Source organism: Mus caroli, unplaced genomic scaffold (genome assembly GCF_978045245.1).
Source record: "Mus caroli unplaced genomic scaffold, Mus_caroli_1 scaffold_4, whole genome shotgun sequence".
In the NCBI taxonomy this organism is placed as follows: Eukaryota; Metazoa; Chordata; class Mammalia; order Rodentia; family Muridae; genus Mus; species Mus caroli.
Genome location: NW_028227259.1, coordinates 9,431,171 through 9,452,819, shown reverse-complemented (window position 1 = coordinate 9,452,819; position 21,649 = coordinate 9,431,171). Strand labels below are relative to the sequence as shown.

The 21,649-nt window shown below is 40.3% G+C and overlaps 1 protein-coding gene across 9 annotated transcripts in view; it reads left to right on the top strand.

The window, feature by feature from the left end:
- Positions 1 to 21,649, top strand: part of Magi2 (membrane associated guanylate kinase, WW and PDZ domain containing 2) — a 1,489,420-nt gene that overhangs the window by 1,211,182 nt on the left and 256,589 nt on the right. For all 9 annotated transcript variants that reach the window (XM_085836468.1, XM_085836467.1, XM_021161941.3 and 6 more), the window contains one exon: positions 16,425 to 17,063. In XM_085836468.1, the coding sequence (XP_085692594.1) occupies positions 16,425 to 17,063 (639 nt within the window). The remainder of the gene's footprint in view (positions 1 to 16,424; positions 17,064 to 21,649) is intronic.

Below are 21,649 nucleotides of genomic sequence, written 5' to 3'. Positions count from 1 at the left end.
ATGTAGGCACTACTACAATGTGCAAGTGCGAGATGGAAAGACAGGTGAGACAGAGAAGAGGAATAGTTTGTGCACTATGAAGAGAGGCAGAACTAGAGATATAAGGTTTGGTAGGCAATGGCCTGGTGTGATTAGCCTGAACTGTCACCTAAGGTCATGGTGAATTCCCTACCTGTGCTAGCCATGTCTGGGTCCTTGGTCATGCAAGCAGCCCTAGTCTGGGCTGCTACCTAGTGCCATGTAGATGTCTGAGCAGAGCTGGCCCCACCCCTTGCCTGCTGCAGCACTCAGGAAAGAAGGTGCAGCACCTCCCCTGGACAGCACAGTAGAGGTGACCCTGGTTGCAGGGATGCAGGTGAGCTTGCCCTGAGTGCACAAACCCTGGAGAGCTGGCTTTATGTAGGCAAAAATGAGAAAACTAGCCCTGAGGGTATTAGAGCAGGAGAACACACGTACAAACACAGAGAGAGAGAGAGAGAGAGAGAGAGAGAGAGAGAGAGAGAGAGAGAGAGAGAGAGAGAGAGAAAGAGAGAGAGAGCCTGAGTACTCAGGAAAGTGACCCCAGTAGAGCTGGCCCTGGCGGCAGAGATGCAAATGAGTTTGCCCCAATCACATGAGCTTAGGAGACCTAAACCCATCTCTTGCCACCTGTATCAGGTGGCATATCTGGCCCCATCTCTTCCTGGGCATTGTGGGAAAACTGGTCCTGAGGCAGCCCAGCATCTTACCTGGACAGCATAGTAGAGCTGGCCCTGGTAGAGAGGGCACAGATGAGCTAACCCAGGGGGGGTGAGAACAGGAGAGCTGACCCTGATGGCATGGGCACCTGAGAGTTGTCCAGCCACTAGTCAGCTGCCACAGATAGAAGTACTGGCTCTGCCCCTCTCAGGCAAAGGGGGAGAGCTGACCCTGTTAGCATAGGTGTGGGAGAGCTGGTAGGCTGATCAACTCAGCTACTAGCCAGGCCCAGATCCAGGGCTTTGAACTGTTCACCTGAACGTCTACCTCATCTATGTACTGTTGGCACATTCATGCGAAGGGGCTAGTCCTGCAGAACTAAAGCTGCAGGATCGCCTTGAGATAAGGCAACAATAGGATATCCAAGAGGAATCTCAATGGGATCTAGTATTGACTGAGTAGCAGAAGCCAGAGATCAGGCTCATTGAAATGATCATTTGCAAGTGAAGCTGTTTGGGCAGAAGGGTGTACTGTGTGGTACACCATAGCTTCTCTGGGGAGATGGTTGGTTGCTTGGTTGCTTGGTTACTTGGTTGCTTGCTTGCTTGGTTGCTTGGTTGGTTTGGTTTCTTGAGGAGACTGCAAGGTCAGAGGGCAGATATAGAGGGACTGGGAGTTAAGTGGGATTGTTGCACATGATGTAAAATTCACAAAGAATCAATAAAAAAGTTTTTAAAATCCTTTATGATTTCCTTTTTACTTATATTAAAGGATGGCATTCTTACAATAAGAAATTTTAAAGAGGAATGGTACAGTGACTATTTGATTCACCCCTAGTAAATCCCAGATATTAGACCAAAGTGCATCTTTTATGATGCTTTGACTGATGTCAAACCCTGGTTTAATGATGTCAAAGCCCTAGGCATCAGATTCCATTGCCCAGCAAAGCAATATTAGCAGAGTTGGAAAGTGGGTTGAAGCCTTCCTTTCAATCAAGACATGGACCTGAATTTGGATCTTTTAAAGATAATTTTACTTCAGTGTCAAATGAGATTGGGTTCATTTAGTGTGCTATCAAATATAAACCAAGCATGATTGCCCATGCCTGAATTTCCAGCATGTAAGAGGTAGAAGCAAAAGTATCACAAGTTCAAGGTATCCTGGGCTACCTTGGCTATTGAATGAGTTCAAAGGCCAGCTTGGGATTCATGAACCATGTCTCTAAGATGATGATGATGGTGGTGGTGGTGGTGATGATGATGATGGTGGTGGTGGTGATGATGATGATACCCTAGGCCAAACCATTCTCTTAATAGTTAAATATCTTAAAGTAGAAACTATCTGAGAAGAGTCTCATGAGTCAGAGCATGAAACACTTTCTTTTCTGGACCTTGTTTAATAAAAATTTCAGGGCAGAGTCCATATTATTTTGTATGACAGCCTGTTAATTGCTTCCAAGAGAATAACAACAGCCGTCCTTGAAAATAATGGCTGGCAGAGGTACAGCTCTCAATACTTTCAGATAGTATTTGCCAAGGAACAAGGGCAGTCTGATAATGTGTCAAACACACTCTTTATTAGCCTAAATAGGTGCAGTGTAGCTAACAAACTATTGATGATTAAGGCACCTGACAACTGTTGCAAATACTCTCATTCACTCTCCTACATAATTTCTAGTAAATTATTTTACATGAGAGACGGTGGCTAAGAGATGGCTTTATAAAAGCATGATATAGTCCCGGCACTCAGGTAACTAACGATCCTACAGGTTGGAGGCCCTTGGAGAGCACGTGAGTTTTGCAGTGCACTGAACTCACTCGCTAATCTCTACACAGGGCAAAGAGCACTGAGAAGTTTTAGAATGAAAGTTGACTTTTCTAATTATTTTTTTCCCATAATCCACTGACACTGTTCCACTCTGCACGGTTGCGGTCTCTCATCCTATCTTGCTGAGATAACAAATTGAATCTTCTTGTGACATAAATGAGAGCAAAGATAATTGTAGTATTGCTCCTATTCTTTTTAAATGTCATTTCCAGAGTCAAGAGGGGAAGGGTGTGCTTCCTCTGTTCTGAAGCTGAACTTCAAGCCGCTCGTCTAGCTCACGTCTCTCACATTTATGATCTCGGGTCTTGGATCACCCTCTTCCCAGTATTTTGCACTCTGCTCCGCTTCGTTATCTTTCCCTTCCCCATCTGTCTGTTGCTTTCGATTCCTTTGCTATTTCTCTCTGTTCTCTGTCAGGCTCCTTCAGCACAATGGGCAGCCTACTCTATTTTCTCACTGCCCTGAGAAATCCTCTATTACTTGCTCTTACTCTCAATGGTCTGCTGATACTAAGTTCCGAGATGTCTATAGACTGTATCCACTTGCTGAAATCAATGGCTACTTTCAACCTAATGTCCGTTCCCGTCATGCTGGAAACAGGCAATCAGCCCCCATTCACACACCATCATCCTCTGGCCCTGTTATTACAGGGCTCCTTCACAGCACATTTTCCTGGCTTTCTTCATTGACTTCCTCCCTCACACTCTCTGCTCTTGCTGAAATGATTTCCCAAAACTCACGGCACCTTTGGGCAACTCTTCTTTGACAGTGCGTATTTGCTTAACATACTGCGTGGCTACTCATTTTCATACTCAGCAAAAATGCGTGAGTTCTTATGCTCTGCCATTGCTGAACTGAAGTGCCATTGCCCACTAAAGAAATGAGAAATAACATCATCTGTCTTTAATTCTACTCCAAAAGGAAGAGATGCCAAGTGTTACGTGTTTTTATTTTGTTCTGTACTTTTCTGATCATTGGTTATTTTTAATATTGCACTGGAATACTGAACACAAATTATATATTTTATCATGGTAAACATATGCTAGCTTTCTTTACTAGATTGTAGCTTATGGTATTTTTGTACTAAAGTTATATCCTGATCATCTTTGTATTTTTTTGTCTTTGCAAAGCATTTTATTTGGGTCCCTTGGTTTATTTTGAAATGTTAAAATTATTTTATGCCTAAAATTACACCAATATGGTATGGGAAACACTGGTTAGCTCATGCTGATTAAAAACTCTGGTTGCTCATTAAATTAATAAAGCTAAGGAAAAATTAATGAAGGTACTTACTTTTTAAAAAATATCCTTAATGTGAAATCCATAGAATAATAACAAATGAAATCTGCAGTGAGTCCATAAGATCAATATGGCTACAGTGATGACTTCAAACATTGACTCTCTATTACCTCCCCCACCACACACACACACACACACACACACACAAATGTTGGCAAGTCCCCTCTATTTTCCATAAAAATTTACCAAGCATATATCATAATTTATCTAATTTTTCCCTGCCAGGAAATTCTATGCACACCAGTGATGTGAACATCCCCATATGCAATGAGGCTAGCAGCATAAGTAATCCTTTAGCTGGTAAGATACTGAAAATAAAGATGTTATTGTATTTCATGCACACAGAGTATAAAAGGCACATGATAACTCCATTTATTTTTGGCATATATTGCTTTACTTGACCATAAACCACCTGCCATGAGTAAAGTAATCACATAAAATATTATTAGTGTATCTTTCCTATCTTAAAATTTTTTAAAGCTATAAGAAATGTTGGCCTGAACAAAGACATGTATTTCAGTAAAAGAGATAATGCAACTTTTAAAAAAAATCTGCTTCTCAGCTGGAGTCTTTCTCTGAAATCTAAGTAAAAGCACTGTCAGAATTAAGATGGCATTTGCGTACTTCCTAGGTGAACAATTTAAAACTTCAGTTAAACCCAAAGGAAGAATAAACTAGGTAAAAATTAGATAAAGATATTTGACAGCAGAAAATATTTGGCAAAGCTCCTAATTCTTATCCTCTCAAAGCTAAATCTGAATTTTAATTAATGCTTTTGCCAATGTCTTGACTCAAGCATTTTATTTTGAAGGAGTCATTGAAGGATTGATTAGCAGACGTTTGATGTGGCAATAAATATTTATGATCTGCTGACTGTATTTTTATATTATTCATTGGCTTGGTTCTTAGATCTCTTGCTTCCTTGGACCTTAGAAAATTAGAGATTTCAAATATCAGTTCATGTTCTTTCTCTCTGCTTCATGAGTAGCCTTCAACATTGGAAATTAGCAACAATCACAAGCCCTCAACCATCATCTATTACTATTTATGTAGAAAAGTTAGTGTGTCCATGCAGTCAAAGTTAACAATGCACTGAAGTGTTACATTTGTCCCTGTTATATAACTCACCAGTAGATTGATTGCCCTGACTACAGGGCAAATCAAAATTATGCCTATTGAAGTTAAGATTATTCATCAGTTAGCAATATCACTTAGTAAAATCAGTTCATTGCTCATTATAATCAATAATTGGTGATATGCAATTCCAGTGGGCTTGCACTTCTAATTCATGGCAGCCAAGTTTCCAAAGCTTACGAATCTTACAAAATGCCTTCAAATAACTTTTTACTAGTCTCTGTACTTACTAGATTGCTATGACCTGAAATCTGTTCTGTAGTGGCCCTCTTTGGAACCTGGAGCATTTTCTTTCATTCCTTTCTAATCTCCTTGCCTCAATGAATAGAACATTCAAACTTGGTAATTCTGTCACTAAGCATTTTTTTTAATCCAACTGTAACTTAAGAAAAAAATTAACAAGACTATTGTGCCATAATAATCACATATGTTAGTATTATGTCAAAATACTATGCAGGTCAGGCAATCAAATAGGTAAGGCTAGATAAACAAAATTACAAGTGTTTATACTCTAGGGCTTAAGGTCAATATGGTTAAGGTCATAAATGTAATTAGACGTCCACACACTTAAAAGACAAGCACATCAAGATGGAGCAGATAATCGTTGTGTGGCTGTGGACCTTGGGTTCGCTAAGCTACGTGTGTTCTCCATCACGTTATTTTAAGAACTGAAAGGAGATCATGTCTCTGTAGCGATGGATTGGCATAGTCATCACTCAGCGCATAATAGTCGCTGTCATTATCATCCAGTAATCATTGCTCCCTGAGCCCCAACTGTATATCAATCAGCAGAAAGAGATTAAGAGACTGTGTTGTACTAGCTAGACCCAAAAAAAAAAATGGCTTTCTAAAATTTTTATTCACCACAAGTTTATGATTGCTGCATTTTAGTGTGATTTGCAGGAACTTGGTATAGAGAATTCGTGATATAATTATGAAAGTAATACAATAATTAAGTTTAAAAGAAAATTATTTTACTGTTTCAGACTCTCTTACAACTACATTTTGCTGGAATACAAATTTTATTATAACCCATAGATAGCAATGTGAGAGTACAAACAAATTTTGCTGGAATGTAAATTTTATTATAACCCATAAATAGCAATATGAGAGTACAAACACATAGATCTGCTTTACAAATATACAGATGGATGATCAATAATACTAGGTAGAAGATCAGGGCAGCTTACACTTTCCAGTGATAAGTCTCTAACTTAATCAGCTTCAGTAGGCTACATTAATTGTAACATTGGAAACAGCAAGTGAGTAGATTGTTTTTCTCTATGACATTTGTCTGTTGTGTCTGAGAATAAAACAAAATTGTTTCATGGTTTCCTGAAATCCCTTAGCATTATTTATCCCATAAAAGTCTATGTATGGTATCTCACACAATGAGGAGTAATGAGGTACACGCCACACAGAGGAAGTCCCACTTGTCCAATATTAGAAATTGCTACAATATTTTTGCCCTTTCTCTCCACATAAATCCAGATTCCAAAATCTCAGTGAAGACAAGATAGTTTTTCCCTTTTTGCCACGTGTTTGAAGGATTTTTTTGTTAACTAGCAGGTCTTAGTGTTTGTGGCCCATTGAGCAAGCTGACTCCTGGATGCTCATATACAATACTGCTCTTTCAAAACTGAAATCGGAGATCAAAGGATCCAAATTGGAATGATGACAGTCTATCCACAAAGATTTACATCTTCTATCCCCCTATGAAACAAGAAGGGCTCTCGCACCAAACCTTAGACCAGTGTGAGTGTGTATGTATGTGTGTTTGTGTGTGTGTGAATGTGAGTGTGTAAATGTGTGTGTGAATGTGTGTGTGTATGTGTGTGTGTGTGTATGTTTGTGTGTGTGTGAATGTGTGTATGTGTGTGTAAGTGTGTCTGTGTGTGTGAGTGTGTGTGTATGTGTGTGTGTAAGTGTGTGTGTGTGTGTGTGTGTGTGTGTATATAGGATATAGTCAATTTCCTAGCATGATGATTTGTTCTTTCTGCCTGCCATTTTATCAGACTCAACAACTTAATGCTGCACCACTTCTAAAATCCATACAGGAAAATTATTCTAGCAGCCCTCATTCTGCAAGGCAGCAGGGGCCTTGTGATTTCTCAGAAATGAAGGAAGAAGTAGATCAACAAAAGGAAGTGTGGTATGCTACCAGTTACGGATTGTTAATTGGCCCCCCAGTGGACACACTGGTTGGAGCACTGTCAGGACACAGAGTGACAGAGATGAAGGCACAAAAGCGCTGACCCAGCAGCTCCACCAGAAGATATCCTCCATCCAAGTCTGGGAACCTAGGATGAGCACCCAGCTCCATTAGAGCAAACAGTACATTTTCCAAAAGCAATTCAAGCAAAGCACTGGACACATTGTAGAGGCTGAAAATGAAGCTTTTCCCTTCCTTCTTTTATATCGATTTCACAGTATCACAAACCAAATCTTTTTTTCCCTCAGGATGAAAGTAGTGCTCTGCAGATCTGAAAAGTGTGGGTAGGCCAGGCAGCAAACACAAAACACACAATTACAAAAACATGAAACCATCTGGCAGGAGGCAGCAGTGTGAAATGAAATAGGTGCCTCCATTCTTTCCATCTTCATAGTTCTTGCTCAGTCAGAGCGGCATGCAGCTGACCATTGCAGGTAAAATAGAATACACTATTAGGAACCTTCCCAGAGAGAGCTCCCAGCTCCACCCTAGCCAGCTACCTCATCATTCTGGGGGTCGAGGGGGAGAGGCAGTTTCTAGCCACTTAAGTCAGTAAGTTAGAGTAAGATGAAATAATAATGAAAAATAATGTCACATTGGGCCCTAGAAGCTAAGTCTATTTTTAAAATTATAGGAAGTCAGCAAGATGGCTCAGTGGGTACAGGCATTAGCCATCAACTTTAACAATCTAACTCAATCCCCCGGACCTACCTAGAAGGAGAGAACAATGCTTCCACGTTATCCTCTGACCTACATGGGGAGGGGGCGGGAGAGAGAGAGGGGCAGGGGGAGAGAGAGAGAGAGCAAAAGAGAGACACAGAGACAGAGAGATAGAGACAGAGAGATTCTTTTAATTGTGCCTGTTCAGCTACTCCTGTTTTAAAACAGCCATGTTCATTGCTTGCAATCCACTGAAAATGACCCCTTACAAGATACTTGCATAGCTTGGGAGGTCGTGGTTGTGGTTGGTTGACTATAAGTGGCTGAGCCCAGATGTGTATGCACAATGTACATCGGCACTTAGGGAAAGTCTAGAAAGCATTTACTATGCTCTTGTAAACTTTGGGGGTTTGAGATCATTTCAAGGTAGTTTCTTTTGCACTTTTATGTGGTTCCTCCAATAACATATTTGTCACTTGGTTGTTTAAAATGTATTATATTCTTTTTGAGAAATAACAAATTCACTCACCATTTATTCTATCAAATCCAGAAGTGAACAGGTTATTTAGAAAGCCTACACTTTGGGGAACTTTGAAATAATAATTTTAAAAACAAAAAACGCTCTGTGCTGCTTTTTATTGCTTTGCCTATACTTTTTATCTGAAATATTGTTTCATCTTTGCCAGATCAGCAGATAATCAGTGCTTTAGATTCCCTTACAATGTGTTCCTTATGTTCCCTTCAAGAAAATAAAATGCCAGGATTTAAATACATCACACCACTCAATGCCAAACACTGAGGGAATGTAAATAGATCACTGGACACAGCTGTCAAAGAATAATTGTTGCATGTGTGCTGATCAAACATAAAGCTTCATAAGGCAAGCTTTTAATCAGACATCTGCACCAGGTCATAGAGCAGAAGTGGTAAGATGTGATTAAGAAATCCTTCCCTCTTTCGAGAAGTGGCTACTGCATCATCTTATGGATGAGCTCACAGACAATGTTCTTTGCCTACAGATAGCGCTCTGCAGTCACTGGATGCTTTTGTAGAAAGTCCGAGGAAGCCTCCAGAGATCTGTCTATTTAGTGGCTCAATGGTGCCATTGAAACCTCCCAGCGCTATGCAAAGTTATCTGATACAGGACCTTTGAAGCTGCATCTTAGAAATCACCATTTCTAATGTTAACACATATGTGCATGTATGATATATCACGATGGTTTCTGAGTGTTGTAGGCTGTGATCCTCTGACACTCCTCCAGCTCAGCGTCCCCTAAGCCCTCTTCCAAACAATGTATTATAGATGACTGCAGGAAACAGATGAGCTATTGCCATGGACTTCCCTGTCCATAATTACCTGCTTCAGTGCCTCCCTCCATTAACTTAGCCAATCAAAAGAACACTGCAGTTCATCTCTCAATTTTCACACTCATGAACTGAAGATATTTTACCCAGCAGCCTGGCAGATAGTAATTTGAAAAAATATCCTTAAGTCAAAATATAGCCTGGACTGCTTGAAATTCTTAACACTTGTATTAAGGGCCTGCTTCTGGTATCTGATTCTGACCTAATTATCACTGTGAATTCATAAGTTACTTAACCTCTCCCAGGCTCAATGCCTGTGTATAAAATAAAGATTAGATCAGGTGAGGGTTGTAAACGCCATATGACTACTAAAAATATTTAAATAGAGTCACTGACTGGAGGCATCAACATGTGCTGGTGGTATGGTTCAGCCACTCAAGGTTGTACTATTGGGAATAAGTAGGAAGAGATGGTTACAGGGTGGTCAAAAGATGAAGCTGGCCTCGGAGATGGCCATCAGTTTGTTAGTGAGCAAAAAATGAAAAGCAAATGTGGGATAGAGAGCACAGAGGCTGGAGGGGGGTTGTGTATGTTGGGGAATTGTCTGTGTTGGGGGAGGGGCAACTCAGTGTACAGGCTAACCACAACCAAGAACTTGTGGTAAGATGTGAGAGACGATGAGGATATGTACCACATGCCCTGGATATGGCCCTGGAGAGTCTGTGCTGGACTAATCGCCAGGCACTGGAAGACAATGACAAAAAGTATGTTGAGCATATGGGCTAGGGGCATGTTCACAAGGAAGCCAACACAAGATGGTGTCTGGAGCTTTGTAGCCTCTGGCACTGATACTTCAGTGTGCAGAGTTATACACACCTCATATCTCCTGGGAACTGGAACAATCCCGACCAGAAGAAACAAGAAGCATTGGAAAGGGCCTGTCTACTCCCCAGAGTCAACTTGAGGTGCAATTACCAGACCCTATAATCCAATAAACTAACATGGTTTCCCTTCCCTCCCCATCCCTGGTTATTACTGTGACAGCAGAAAGCACAGCTAGAGACTCCTACAGAGAGAGATCCCTGGAATAGATGGAGATGGTGTAATGGCAGAGGTGGTAGGAATAGGGGAAAAAAGGAGAAGGGGGAGGGGCAGGTAGGAGGGGGCAAGAAGGAAGGAAGAAAGTAAGGAAGAAAGCACCCAAGGAGCTGAAGGAGTCTGCAACCCTATAGGTGGAACAACAATATGAACTAATCTGTAGCCCCCCACCCACCCACCCAGAGCTCGTGTCTCTAGCTGCATATGTAGCAAAAGATGGCCTAGTCCACCATCACTGGGAAGAGAGGTCCCTTGGTCTAGCAAACTTTATATGCCCCAGTATAGGGGAACACCAGGGCCAAGAAGTGGGAGTGAGTAGGGGAGCAGGGCAGGGGGAGGATATAGGGGACTTTTGGGATAGCATTTGAAATGTAAATAAAGAAAATATCTAATAAAAATTTTTAAAAAAATAAAATAAGGGAGGGAGAGAGGGAGGGAATTTAAGAATAATCCAAGAACTTGAGTCAAAGGCTCCTGCCTTAGAATTTCAATGAAAAAAAAAAAAAAAAAAACTTCTTGGTAGCAATTAAATACATGGAAACCTTTGCTGAACAAATTAAAAAATAAATAAGGACCAAACCCCAGAAATAGTTGCTAGTTATTGGCAGACCTGCATAAAAATCAACACCTCATGACCTTCAAGCAATTATGTTTTCCATTAATGACACACATGACTTTAGTACACATTGCCCATGGAACCCTGTTCCTCCTCCTGGGTTGCCTTGCCCGACCTTCAAGTGAGGGTTTGTCCTTTGTCCTATTGTATCTTGTCTTACAGGGTTCAGCTGACATCCCCAGGAGGCCTGTACTTTGGGGGGGGGATAGGGAGGGTGGGCAGACAGAGGTGAGGAGTGAATCTGGGGGAGAGGGGAGGTGGAAGGGAAAATGGGAGGAATGGATGAGGGGAATCTGCAGTTGGGGTGAGAGAACAATCAATAAAACAATTTTTTTAAAACATAAAGACAAATTATTTTAATGTATAAACTTTGTTTCCCCTCATCTTAATTGGCAATGTCACTTATCATATTTATAGTCAAATAATACCTTTATAGCTCCCATAAGTTAGGCACCTATTTTTATTCCTCTACCCAAATTGATTGGCACATACAATAGTGCTAGCTTCAAGATAAGTTAGCTTCAAGATCTACTGCCAAGATGGAATTCTCCTCAGATTGAAGTCTGATTTTGTAGCTTTCATCTTAAAGAGACTTTGTAGGATTTAAGAAACTATTTTCAAAAGAATAACGTTCCTGTCTTTGTAAGGATAGAAATAGAGAATTTTTTAGCTGAAGAGATTAGATTTAAGTATAAGGAAAAATTTTTGAGCAAAAAAAAGGCATAGGACCATTTTAAAAAATCATCTGGAAACATAGGGGGAAATGGCATTGACCAGTTTGCTTTCTTGAGTGTTTATGGCCTGGCCTTTCTCATTTGGGGACAGACATGAGCATGTGCTAAGATGCCCAACCATGGGTTACATGTGTTCTACCCACGGCTACAAGCACAGGTCATATGTTTAGTCTCCACCTGAGCCTTCTAGCCCAACCAACCACAGTGTACTTACATTCCTGAAGTGAAAACAAGTTTCTTTAATGTGAATGGGAACATTGGCAAGTAATTCTATGTCAACAAGGTCCAAAATGATGTGTTAACATGTACTAGGTAGGTGTTTGTGATCATTATAAAACAGTGAAAATGGATACAGAACATAATCAAATTCTATGTCATGATAATATTTTAAAACTATTAAAATTAAGTAGAGGTCAAGAAAGTACACTTTAATAAATCTTATTGGGTAAGGAGAAGAATTGACTTGTTTCATATAGAGTGTATGTAATTGGTAGGATGGACAAGGTTGATGAAAATAATTCTTTTATCAAAAAGAATCTCTGATTTGATTAAAAGAAAAACTTAGAAACACAAATGAGGAGGTACTAAGTTCAGCTTTGATATCTTTTCCAGTTTTCCTCTTATCCCATCACTTTATTCAATGAAAATCAACCGAATATGTAAAGAATTTCCAATATGGTGCTGATATAATATTCTACACATTGTACAGAAAGCTTAGAAGAGGCAGAACACCAATGATACAGCTAAGTCTGAGGTTTACAGCCACAAGCATATGGTAACAGAGATTTCATTGGAAACAGTACAATATGTCCTTAAGGTAGGTAAAGAGATGCATAGGTTGAGTTAAACATATCCATTAAAATGGAGGGTAGCGGATAAGACATTCCAAGTTCATGGTGAGCTTCAAGGTAGGAATTATGAGCAGTAATGTTACTGATGTCCCACAGTGGTGACCTGCGGGGTGGATAAGACAGAAATAAGGTCAACAGACTGTAGATAAAGGGTGGAAAATGACAGGCATGGCTGTTAAGTATTTTTAACTTAGTAGAATAGACTATAAGAAGAATATTGATGAAGAAGTCAATCATTCTAGTCAGGTCCGCAGAGGTAGTTAAGGAAAGCAGATCCAACATGAGAGGCACAGAAAAGGGAGGCCCTTTAGTCCACAGTGACTCAAAGAATGTGGGAGTGGAGGAACTCAGCATAAAAATAACTCTAATTTAAACAATGCTTCGTCAAGAGTGTTCTCTTTTATTCCCAAAATGATGAGGTGTCCAGGAAATATCCAGTGATATATATTTATCTCCATGACTAAGAAAGAACCAAATTACTTTAGAACATTTTTTCATATATAACAATAGCTTTAAACCCCCTTTCTCTTACCCATGATTGGATACCATATCATTATGAGACCATACCAGTGGAGGTCACTACATTCATCTGTCATATCAATCTGACCTTAAGTCAATATTTCTAGAATTGCCTGTCTTGAATCGGGCTGTAAGTGAATGTCTAATCAAGGTATCAGTGTAACCTTCCAGGCAATGAAAAGATGTGCTTAGCTTTCCAAAGAAATGCATCCTTATATTTGTATGGAGAATCTTTCCTTGGTAAAAATGTTTTCACAGCAAGATCTCATTTTCACTGTAGACCTGAAAAGGCAGAAATGAAAGCAATGTTTTAATTTCCAGCTTATGAAGGAAGAAACAGATTCAGAAATCAAGTGACTCCTTTACAGCTCTCCCTCTGAAACAGGCAAGCAGGTTGGCACTAGAGCTAGCCCCCCTGTCTGTGCTCTTAAATCCAGTCTATCTTAGAACTTGGCTTGGAACACTGTAGGGTGACACATGCCAGGTGGCTTCTATTTTGCTTCACAACATGTAAATGACATTCATACAGCACAGTCTATGAATAATCTGCCTCGTCCGCTCCATCTAAACAAGCACAATCATAGATCACCATCTATAGAAGTTTTTGATATGACACATTATCTGGGCATTTATGTATTGTGTAGAGTGGGCAACTGAATGTTGTCAAGGAGTTAGATAGCTTTTCAAGAACTCAACTCTCATCTTTTACCTTCAGAAATTTGTTTTTCCTCCGTAAATAGAATCATACATTATTCTTCATCAGTTGCTTGTTTGATGATTTGAAAAACTATGGAGTAGAAACTATTTGTACATATTTAAAGGCAGCTTTGCAAAGAACCATAAGTAGCTCTCATTAATTACCACATAACTGTTCTTTAGGCATGAAAAGAACTAGTTCCTTTTTCCTAGAGAAGACCAGAACAGAGAGAAAGATTAAGTGCCTGGGGACGGAGGGTTGTCAACTGTGATTAAAGTTAGTGACAGCCTTAGAGTAAAGTGGCATCTGTCACCTTCCTGCCTTTTACTTGTTCACTCAGAATCAATCACTTCTATAATCATTTGGCTATGACTGTAGTGGGAATATCTTAATTAGGCCACCCTAGTTTTTCAGAAGGATATTGTCAAGGACAAATAACTACAGGAGTAGCAACAATATTTTCATAAAGATGTACAGTCACAAGCCTTGTCACCTATATTGTCTAGTTATTAGTTATGCCTCAGGTAATCATAAATTAGTATTATATTTCTTCATCATTTAAAAGAAATCTGTCATATCCTTGTGCTAAATCAAATTCCTAGTAAATGATAGTCCTGGACTGCAGTCTTCTACATCACTATCCCAAGTCATCACCCTATACCATGCAGTCTCCTAAACACACAGAAAATGTTGGGTCCAGAATAAAGATAGGTAGGTAGGTAGATAGAGAGATAGATAGATAGATAGATAGATAGATAGATAGATAGATAGATAGATAGATAGATAGATAGATAATGGATGGGTGGACAGACAGATGGATAGATAGATGAATGATGGGTGGTAGGTGGATGGATGGATGGATGGATGGATGGATGGATGGATGGATGGGTGGATGATAGATGGATGAAACATGATGATTGGTGGATGATGGGTAGGTGGATGGATGGAGGGATGGATGGATGGATATATGGAATGGGTGAGTGGATGATGGATGAATGGATGATGGATGGATGGATGGATGGATGGATGGATAGATAGATGGATGGAAGATGGATGGATAGACGGAAGAGAAGATGATATGTGCCCAAGAGCAAACCTACCTAAGATACTTGCCCTTGCAATCTGGGGAACTGTAATTAAAGGTATGATGCAACACAGTAGTAGAGCAATTATCTAGCATGTGGGATCTCCTGGCCTTAATCCTCAGCACCAAACAGTGACAGAGGTTGGGATGGAGGTGGGGAGTGGAGGAGAGAAAATAGCCTATCTAGCTCTGGCATATTTTTCTAGGACTCTGAGATGAATAAAGTTAGTTTAAAATGATGCAGAGGCATTCTCAGCTGCTCCACTCAAGCAAGAAAGTCTAATAGCAGAGGAGGAAGAGACGCCAGCTCTGCAGGTGTGGGTTCAATGCTTCAGCATCCTTTCCAACATTGTGGAAAGGTATTGTCATCCTTTTACTCACATAGGCTACAGAACTTTCTAGAAGCAAGCCTACCTGGGTCTTTTGACAATATCTGTTGAGCCTTTCTACCTATCTACCTATTTCTTTAGAATTCTGGTTGCCTCACATTTAGGAAAAATGACTGTTAATCAAACCAACGATGTTAAGGGCATTTTTCTTAGGAATTTTTACTACTAGAACTACTCATTTATAAGTACATTGGATACACACACACACACATATATATATATATATACCTAAAAATGTATTTAGTTTTTTAAATTTTTTGGTGTTTGTTGTCTTGATGGATAAGGATATCTCAGAGAAATCCCTGGCCATTTGTACTACGCAGTTCAAAACTCCATCAGTAAATAAATAGATGTCTATTGAGTTGCCCTCTGACAGTCTACAAGAGCATAGCTTTCTTTCCTGATATACTCCTCAGCATCATCAGTCACAATTTTAATTTTCAAGTTTAATTTTCAAGTATTATGGTTCATGAAGATAAAAATACCCACCCATGATAGAACCAGTCTCCAAAAATAAAGTTGTTATTCATGTATAATTTAAGAAACCTTAAAACAATTTTCTCAAACAACTGTGTCTTTTACATTTAAAGGAGAAATCATTTTAATGGTTATATTTTATAATGAATAATTTGTATTCATAGTATTTCTATGTTCATAAAGTTTGCTTCTAACCAGTAGACTTCTATAAGCCTGTGATAACTCACTTGGGAAAGAGAACAAATGCTGCTGAAATAATTTTCCAAGATAAGAGACTGTGTCCACAGCAGTTCCCTGTTTAGCTGGCAGGGTCCTTCGTCCCTGCCATTCGTGGTGACTACACTCTTACCACGTTCAGCCACTGCGCCAAGCCCTGCTTCTTCACCTTCTCACTCATTTCGCACCACGCCTCCACAAACCTTCAAATACCGGAACTTTCTTTTTCATCCAAAATTTATGGCTATTACTTCTCAACAGTTTGAAATTTCTTTGATCTTAGTTGCACTAAAATGGAAATGAAAAAAAGAAAAGAAAAACAACATGTATGTTCTTCAAAGTACAAATTCTTCTAACTTCTTTTCTTCCTGATTCTGAGTGTGGGATTGTTTCCAAACTTGAAGAATAACCAAGCAGGGCTTTATTCAGCATTTGCCCACTCTACCATTGGCAGACCTTTGTGTCCTTGAGTCACCTACAAAGAATTGAAGTATTACTGTAACAGATTTCTCATTGTTTACTGAGAAGCAGAGAACTCTTTCAGTGTTCTCATAAATAATTCCATTTCTCTACGTTGATGTTAATTGAACTTACCTCATGTTGTCAATCTCTCCTTTTTTCTTTGCAGGTGATGTCATTGTCTATATTAATGAAGTTTGTGTCCTTGGACACACTCATGCAGATGTTGTCAAACTTTTCCAGTCTGTTCCTATTGGTCAGAGTGTCAACTTGGTGTTGTGTCGTGGCTACCCTTTGCCCTTTGACCCTGAAGATCCTGCTAACAGCATGGTGCCACCCCTTGCAATAATGGAGAGGCCACCTCCAGTGATGGTCAACGGAAGACATAACTATGAAACATATTTGGAATACATTTCTCGGACCTCACAGTCGGTCCCAGATATTACAGACCGGCCACCTCATTCTTTGCACTCCATGCCAGCTGATGGCCAGCTAGATGGCACGTATCCACCACCCGTCCATGACGACAATGTGTCTATGGCTTCGTCTGGAGCCACTCAAGCTGAACTTATGACCTTAACCATTGTGAAAGGTGCCCAGGGATTTGGCTTTACTATTGCCGACAGTCCCACGGGACAGCGGGTGAAACAAATCCTTGACATTCAGGGATGCCCTGGGCTGTGTGAAGGAGACCTCATTGTTGAGATCAACCAACAGAATGTACAGAACCTGAGCCATACAGAAGTAGTGGATATACTTAAGGACTGCCCCGTTGGAAGTGAGACTTCTTTAATCATCCATCGAGGAGGTAAGATGAACACAGATGTGAAGCACAATGTGTGGGTAGATTAGAAGAATTCTTTAGAATATTGTTCAAGTGAAGTTTTCTATAGGCTGGCATAAAATCATGCCATAATAATAATAGAGGCAGAAAGACAAATGTGAATTTAGGATCCAGATTGCTGAGTATTTGCAATGCTCCCTTTACCTTACTTACATTGAACACTATGATAGTAGTACTTTCAGGCTTACCAACAAAGCAATATGGATTTGTAGCATAAAGAATAAGCTTCAGCTATGGACATGTTATGTTTTGTCACAAAGGTAAGCTGAGCAAATCTCAGTCCATGCCTGTTGATTTACTGAGAAGCCTGCTTTCTAAAGAAAGCAATACTAAAAGTTGTATGTGGGGTTCCAGGCCAGCAGAGGGGAGGCCAGCCAGCTAGTACAAATACAAGTGTTCTGATAATCCTGATAAGGACCACTGAGAGCTGGATTCCAGTAAAATAAGTAAGTATGGATGAGAGCATTCCACTATAATGGGACACAAGTATCCACCACTGTGGATAACTGTGTCTGCCGTGAACCAGGTAGAAAGTGATGGAACAGGGTCCAGACTGGGAGCTCCAAGAAGAACGTGGAACCCAATTTAAGAGAATGCTGGGAGCTTCGGTCCTCATCACTCTCTTCTCTAGCCTTTATAAGAAAGTGAATGGAGTAAAACTAAGGGTCCTTCCATACGTCTCTGTTGATGTAGGACATGGCTCAGACCGACACCCAATTTCCTTCCCGACCTGTTAATAGGACTTAGGACTTGAAGTCCTTGATTCTCAACTATATGATTGTCACAGCAGGGTTGTGATGTCATGTCAACTCATGGTAACATTCTTACTATCTTGAGTGGCTCAGGGCAGGCATCACTCAGTACTTGTCTGCTGAAGCTAAACAGGCCCTAAAGCTTCAGCAGAGAAGCAGCAGAAGCAGTACCGTGGGGCAGTCACGCACAAAACACCTGTGTGGTTAACGTATGTGATCTCCTATTCAAAGCTCTCAAAACAGCATGGGAAGCCTGTTATTTTTAAATGCGAGTAAAAGAAGTCAGAGCTGAAAGAAGTACCATTTATGATTTATGTAGCCCTCTCTGCAGCTTTTTTCCCTTCAGGGAAATAATACATTGTTGATTCACCAAATTCTATGCATTTGTGAGCAACACTATAACCAAGTTCCCATTACCAAGGGAAAATTAATAGGATAACAAAATAATCACACATTTCCCCTTCTTGGGGCATTGTTATAAAATAGCACATGAATTTTGGTAATTAACTATTGACAGCATATTTTGACTTCCTGCATAGCTTGTTTAAGATTAATAGAAATGTTTCTAATTTAAACAGACGTGTATTGCTAATGTTCAATTGAAAACTCAAATTTTGGACAATATTTCTAATATTAAGTGGTATAACTGAAAATTGCTGTATTGTAGCCATTGTTTGGCTCACAGAAAGATATTTAAACATTTTCTTATATATAAAATGGCTTCTTTTAAATTGTGGCTTATCAGGAAAATGCTTTGAAATCCTTGCTATTACTGTAATGTGTGCCTTTCTGGAAGCATTCTACTGTGTGTGTGTGCACGCATGCTCTCCCTCCTCCCCTTCCATAGCCTCTCTGATCACTCACTTAGAGCCCTAGCCATGAGACTTCTGTCTGCTGCTCTTTGTTTGTTTGGGGGTGGGTGAAGCCTTTGCTATCTTCCAAGTACAGAACTGTGGAATCTGGACATCCTTGCTAGAAACATTTAGAGGTTCCCAGAATTCCTACAGAGGCCACTCCCCTCTGAAGGTAGCAGGAGTGCCCCCCCCCCCCCCCCCCCCCCGTGTTTGTGCCATGACCTTCATGCTTCATGTTGGTTATCTGGTTTTGGCTACTCAGAAATGCTTATGGCCTCATTCTGATGAGCAAAGACCTCCTCATTTCAGGACCATGGCTGATTGTCCTTTTTGTTAGAGCCTTTGTTTATAAAGCAATGATTCAGGTAGTTGATTTTTTTTTTTTTTTGTAACTAATTCCAAAATCACACAACAACAACAACAAAAAAAAAACCTTCTACCCTACCTATCCTTTCACTCTTTCGTAGAGAGGTTTGTATGTGCACCTATAGAAAGTATGCCGACTGGTTGGCACATAGGTAAAACATATACTCTAATATGGACGGAATGACATCACGCATGTGTGTCTTACTTTAAAATGTCTTGGTTAGAAGGCTATATTTAACTGGTTAGACATGTATCATGTGGTGTCATTTATATACGTATCATTTGTCAACTGTAGGTAGATAGTTCATTATGTTCTTCAAACATGGTGTAGTTGCATAATGAGCACCATCCCTCTTAGAACATCCTTCATCCCAAGCCCCCCAGACCTGCTTGTCACCCTCTCCTCTCCTACTGCCAGCCACAAAGGACAACTAATCTGCTTTTCTAAACAGTGTCACCTTCCAATAGCATTTCTACGACTAACATCACATAGTGTTTTATTTAGCATAATGCTACTGAGAATCACCTAACAGATATACACGGATGAAAAGTTGGTTCCTCTTACTGCCCTTTAATATCCAGAGGGCCTTTCGTTAATCTACTCACTGTGGGAGGTTATTTTGAGTCGTTTTCATCTCTGGGCATTTATGAATAATATATTTATGAACTTTTGGCTTCAACTGTTTCTTGTGCAGACGTTCTCATTTTGGGGAGTAGATGCCCAGAAATGGTTATATTAAAAATATATTTAAGCTATTAATAAATTGTCTGAATGGCTTTCAAGCATGGCTAGTTCTTAGATTCCCTTAGCACTGTCTGAGTCCCAGTTTCTGCCCAGTGTTTCTCCAGTCTTCTGGTTTAATAAGTCTTCAGCGCAGTCACTTTATTAGTAGTGTACTTACTGAGACTTTCCCACGGTTTTAATGTACATTTCTCTAATCCTTTCATGTTTTTATGTGCTTATCGGCATTCATAAACTCTTATGTGCCATCAAGTATTTTCCCAATTCTATATTGAACTATTTATCACTTTTCCTTCCTTTTTTTTTTTTTTTTGTACTGAGAATTGAGCCTGATGCTCACTAGATGAGTCTCTGTCACTGCTAACAGCCCTCTTTGTCATCCTAAATTACAAAAGCTCATTGCATATACAAATCTGAGCTGTTTTTTTAAGACAGATGATTTACAAATGCTTCCCTCAAATTCATGGCTTATCTATCCATCGTCTTCTTGGTGTCTTTGATACAGAAGCACAGGAGGTCTAGAGTGGGTGAATTTAAGTGGACCAGGCTCATTTTAGCATGGGTCATTTCCTGTCACATCTTTGTTTAACCTAAAAATCACAAAGGTTTTTTTCCATGTTTTCTTCTAGGAATTCTAAAGCTTGAGTGCCTATATTTAGTGCCTATATAGAAACCAATTTAAAGTTAATTCTTATGTAGAATTGTGGACTTAAATTCATTTTATTTTTTGCACAAATATGGACAATTGTTCTAGCACTGTTTGCTGGGGAAAACCACAAAACCTGTTCTTTGTTATTGACTGGCCTTGGCTTTTGTGATGTTTGTTTCCAAATCCTCTGCTCAGCCCCCTCAGGCTACACGCACATTCTTATGTTAATGTAAGACTTTCTAGATTACAGCAGCTTTGTGTTAAATCTTGAAATCAGGGTGAGTCCTCCAAACTCTTCTCCTGTACAACATTGTTTTGGCTCTCCCTGGACCTTTCATTTGCATATAAATAGAAACTTCTCCCAGACCCACCCTATCTCCCCTCTCTATTCCAACTTCATCCCCCTCCAATTTTTAATAATCCTCAAGATCAAATTAGTGTCCCCCATACATGCCTGGGTGTAGTGCCATCCACTTGAGCATGAGTGGCCTTAGGTGCCTTAAAGAAAAGTGACTCCCTCTTAAGAAGCCATCCACTGTCAATAGCTCATCCATTAGGATTGAAGGCTCCTGAGCCCCTAACCCTTTCATCCCAGAATGTTGACCGGCTTGATTTTGTGCACATCTCATGTAGGCAAACACAGGTGCTCTGAGTTCATGAGAGCAATTGTCCTGTCCAGAAGACACTATTTTGCTTGGATCCTCTCCAACCTCTGGTTCTTAAAATCTTTCCATCCCACCTTTTGAAATGTTCCCTGGCCTTGAGGCTCAGGAAGTGTGATGTAGAGATGTTCCATCTGTGACTTGGTACTCTGTTAATTCCAAAAATGGGCAGAGAAAGATCACTGTAGGCCCACATCCACCCTGCCATTGGGCATGACCTCTTGGGGAGGTGGACTGTGCTTGCTGTGCATACACCACACTGCCACCAGGGGGTGCAGGGCTGTGGGGAAGTGCTGAGGCACGGCTCCAGGGTGGGAAAGCCAGAGCTGTCTGGGGTGAGGTGGCTGGGTGGTGGGGTTCTCAGGCTCTTGGCCAACCAGGCACCACTGGGAGTCACAGAAGAGCAGAGAACATAGTCAGGGGTCCTGCAGAAAAAGGCCTCTGCAGGAGACTAGGCTGCAGCTCTGTAGCTGAAGGCCTTCTTCATGGCTCCCCACAGAGGATCTTGATGAAAAGAGTCAGATG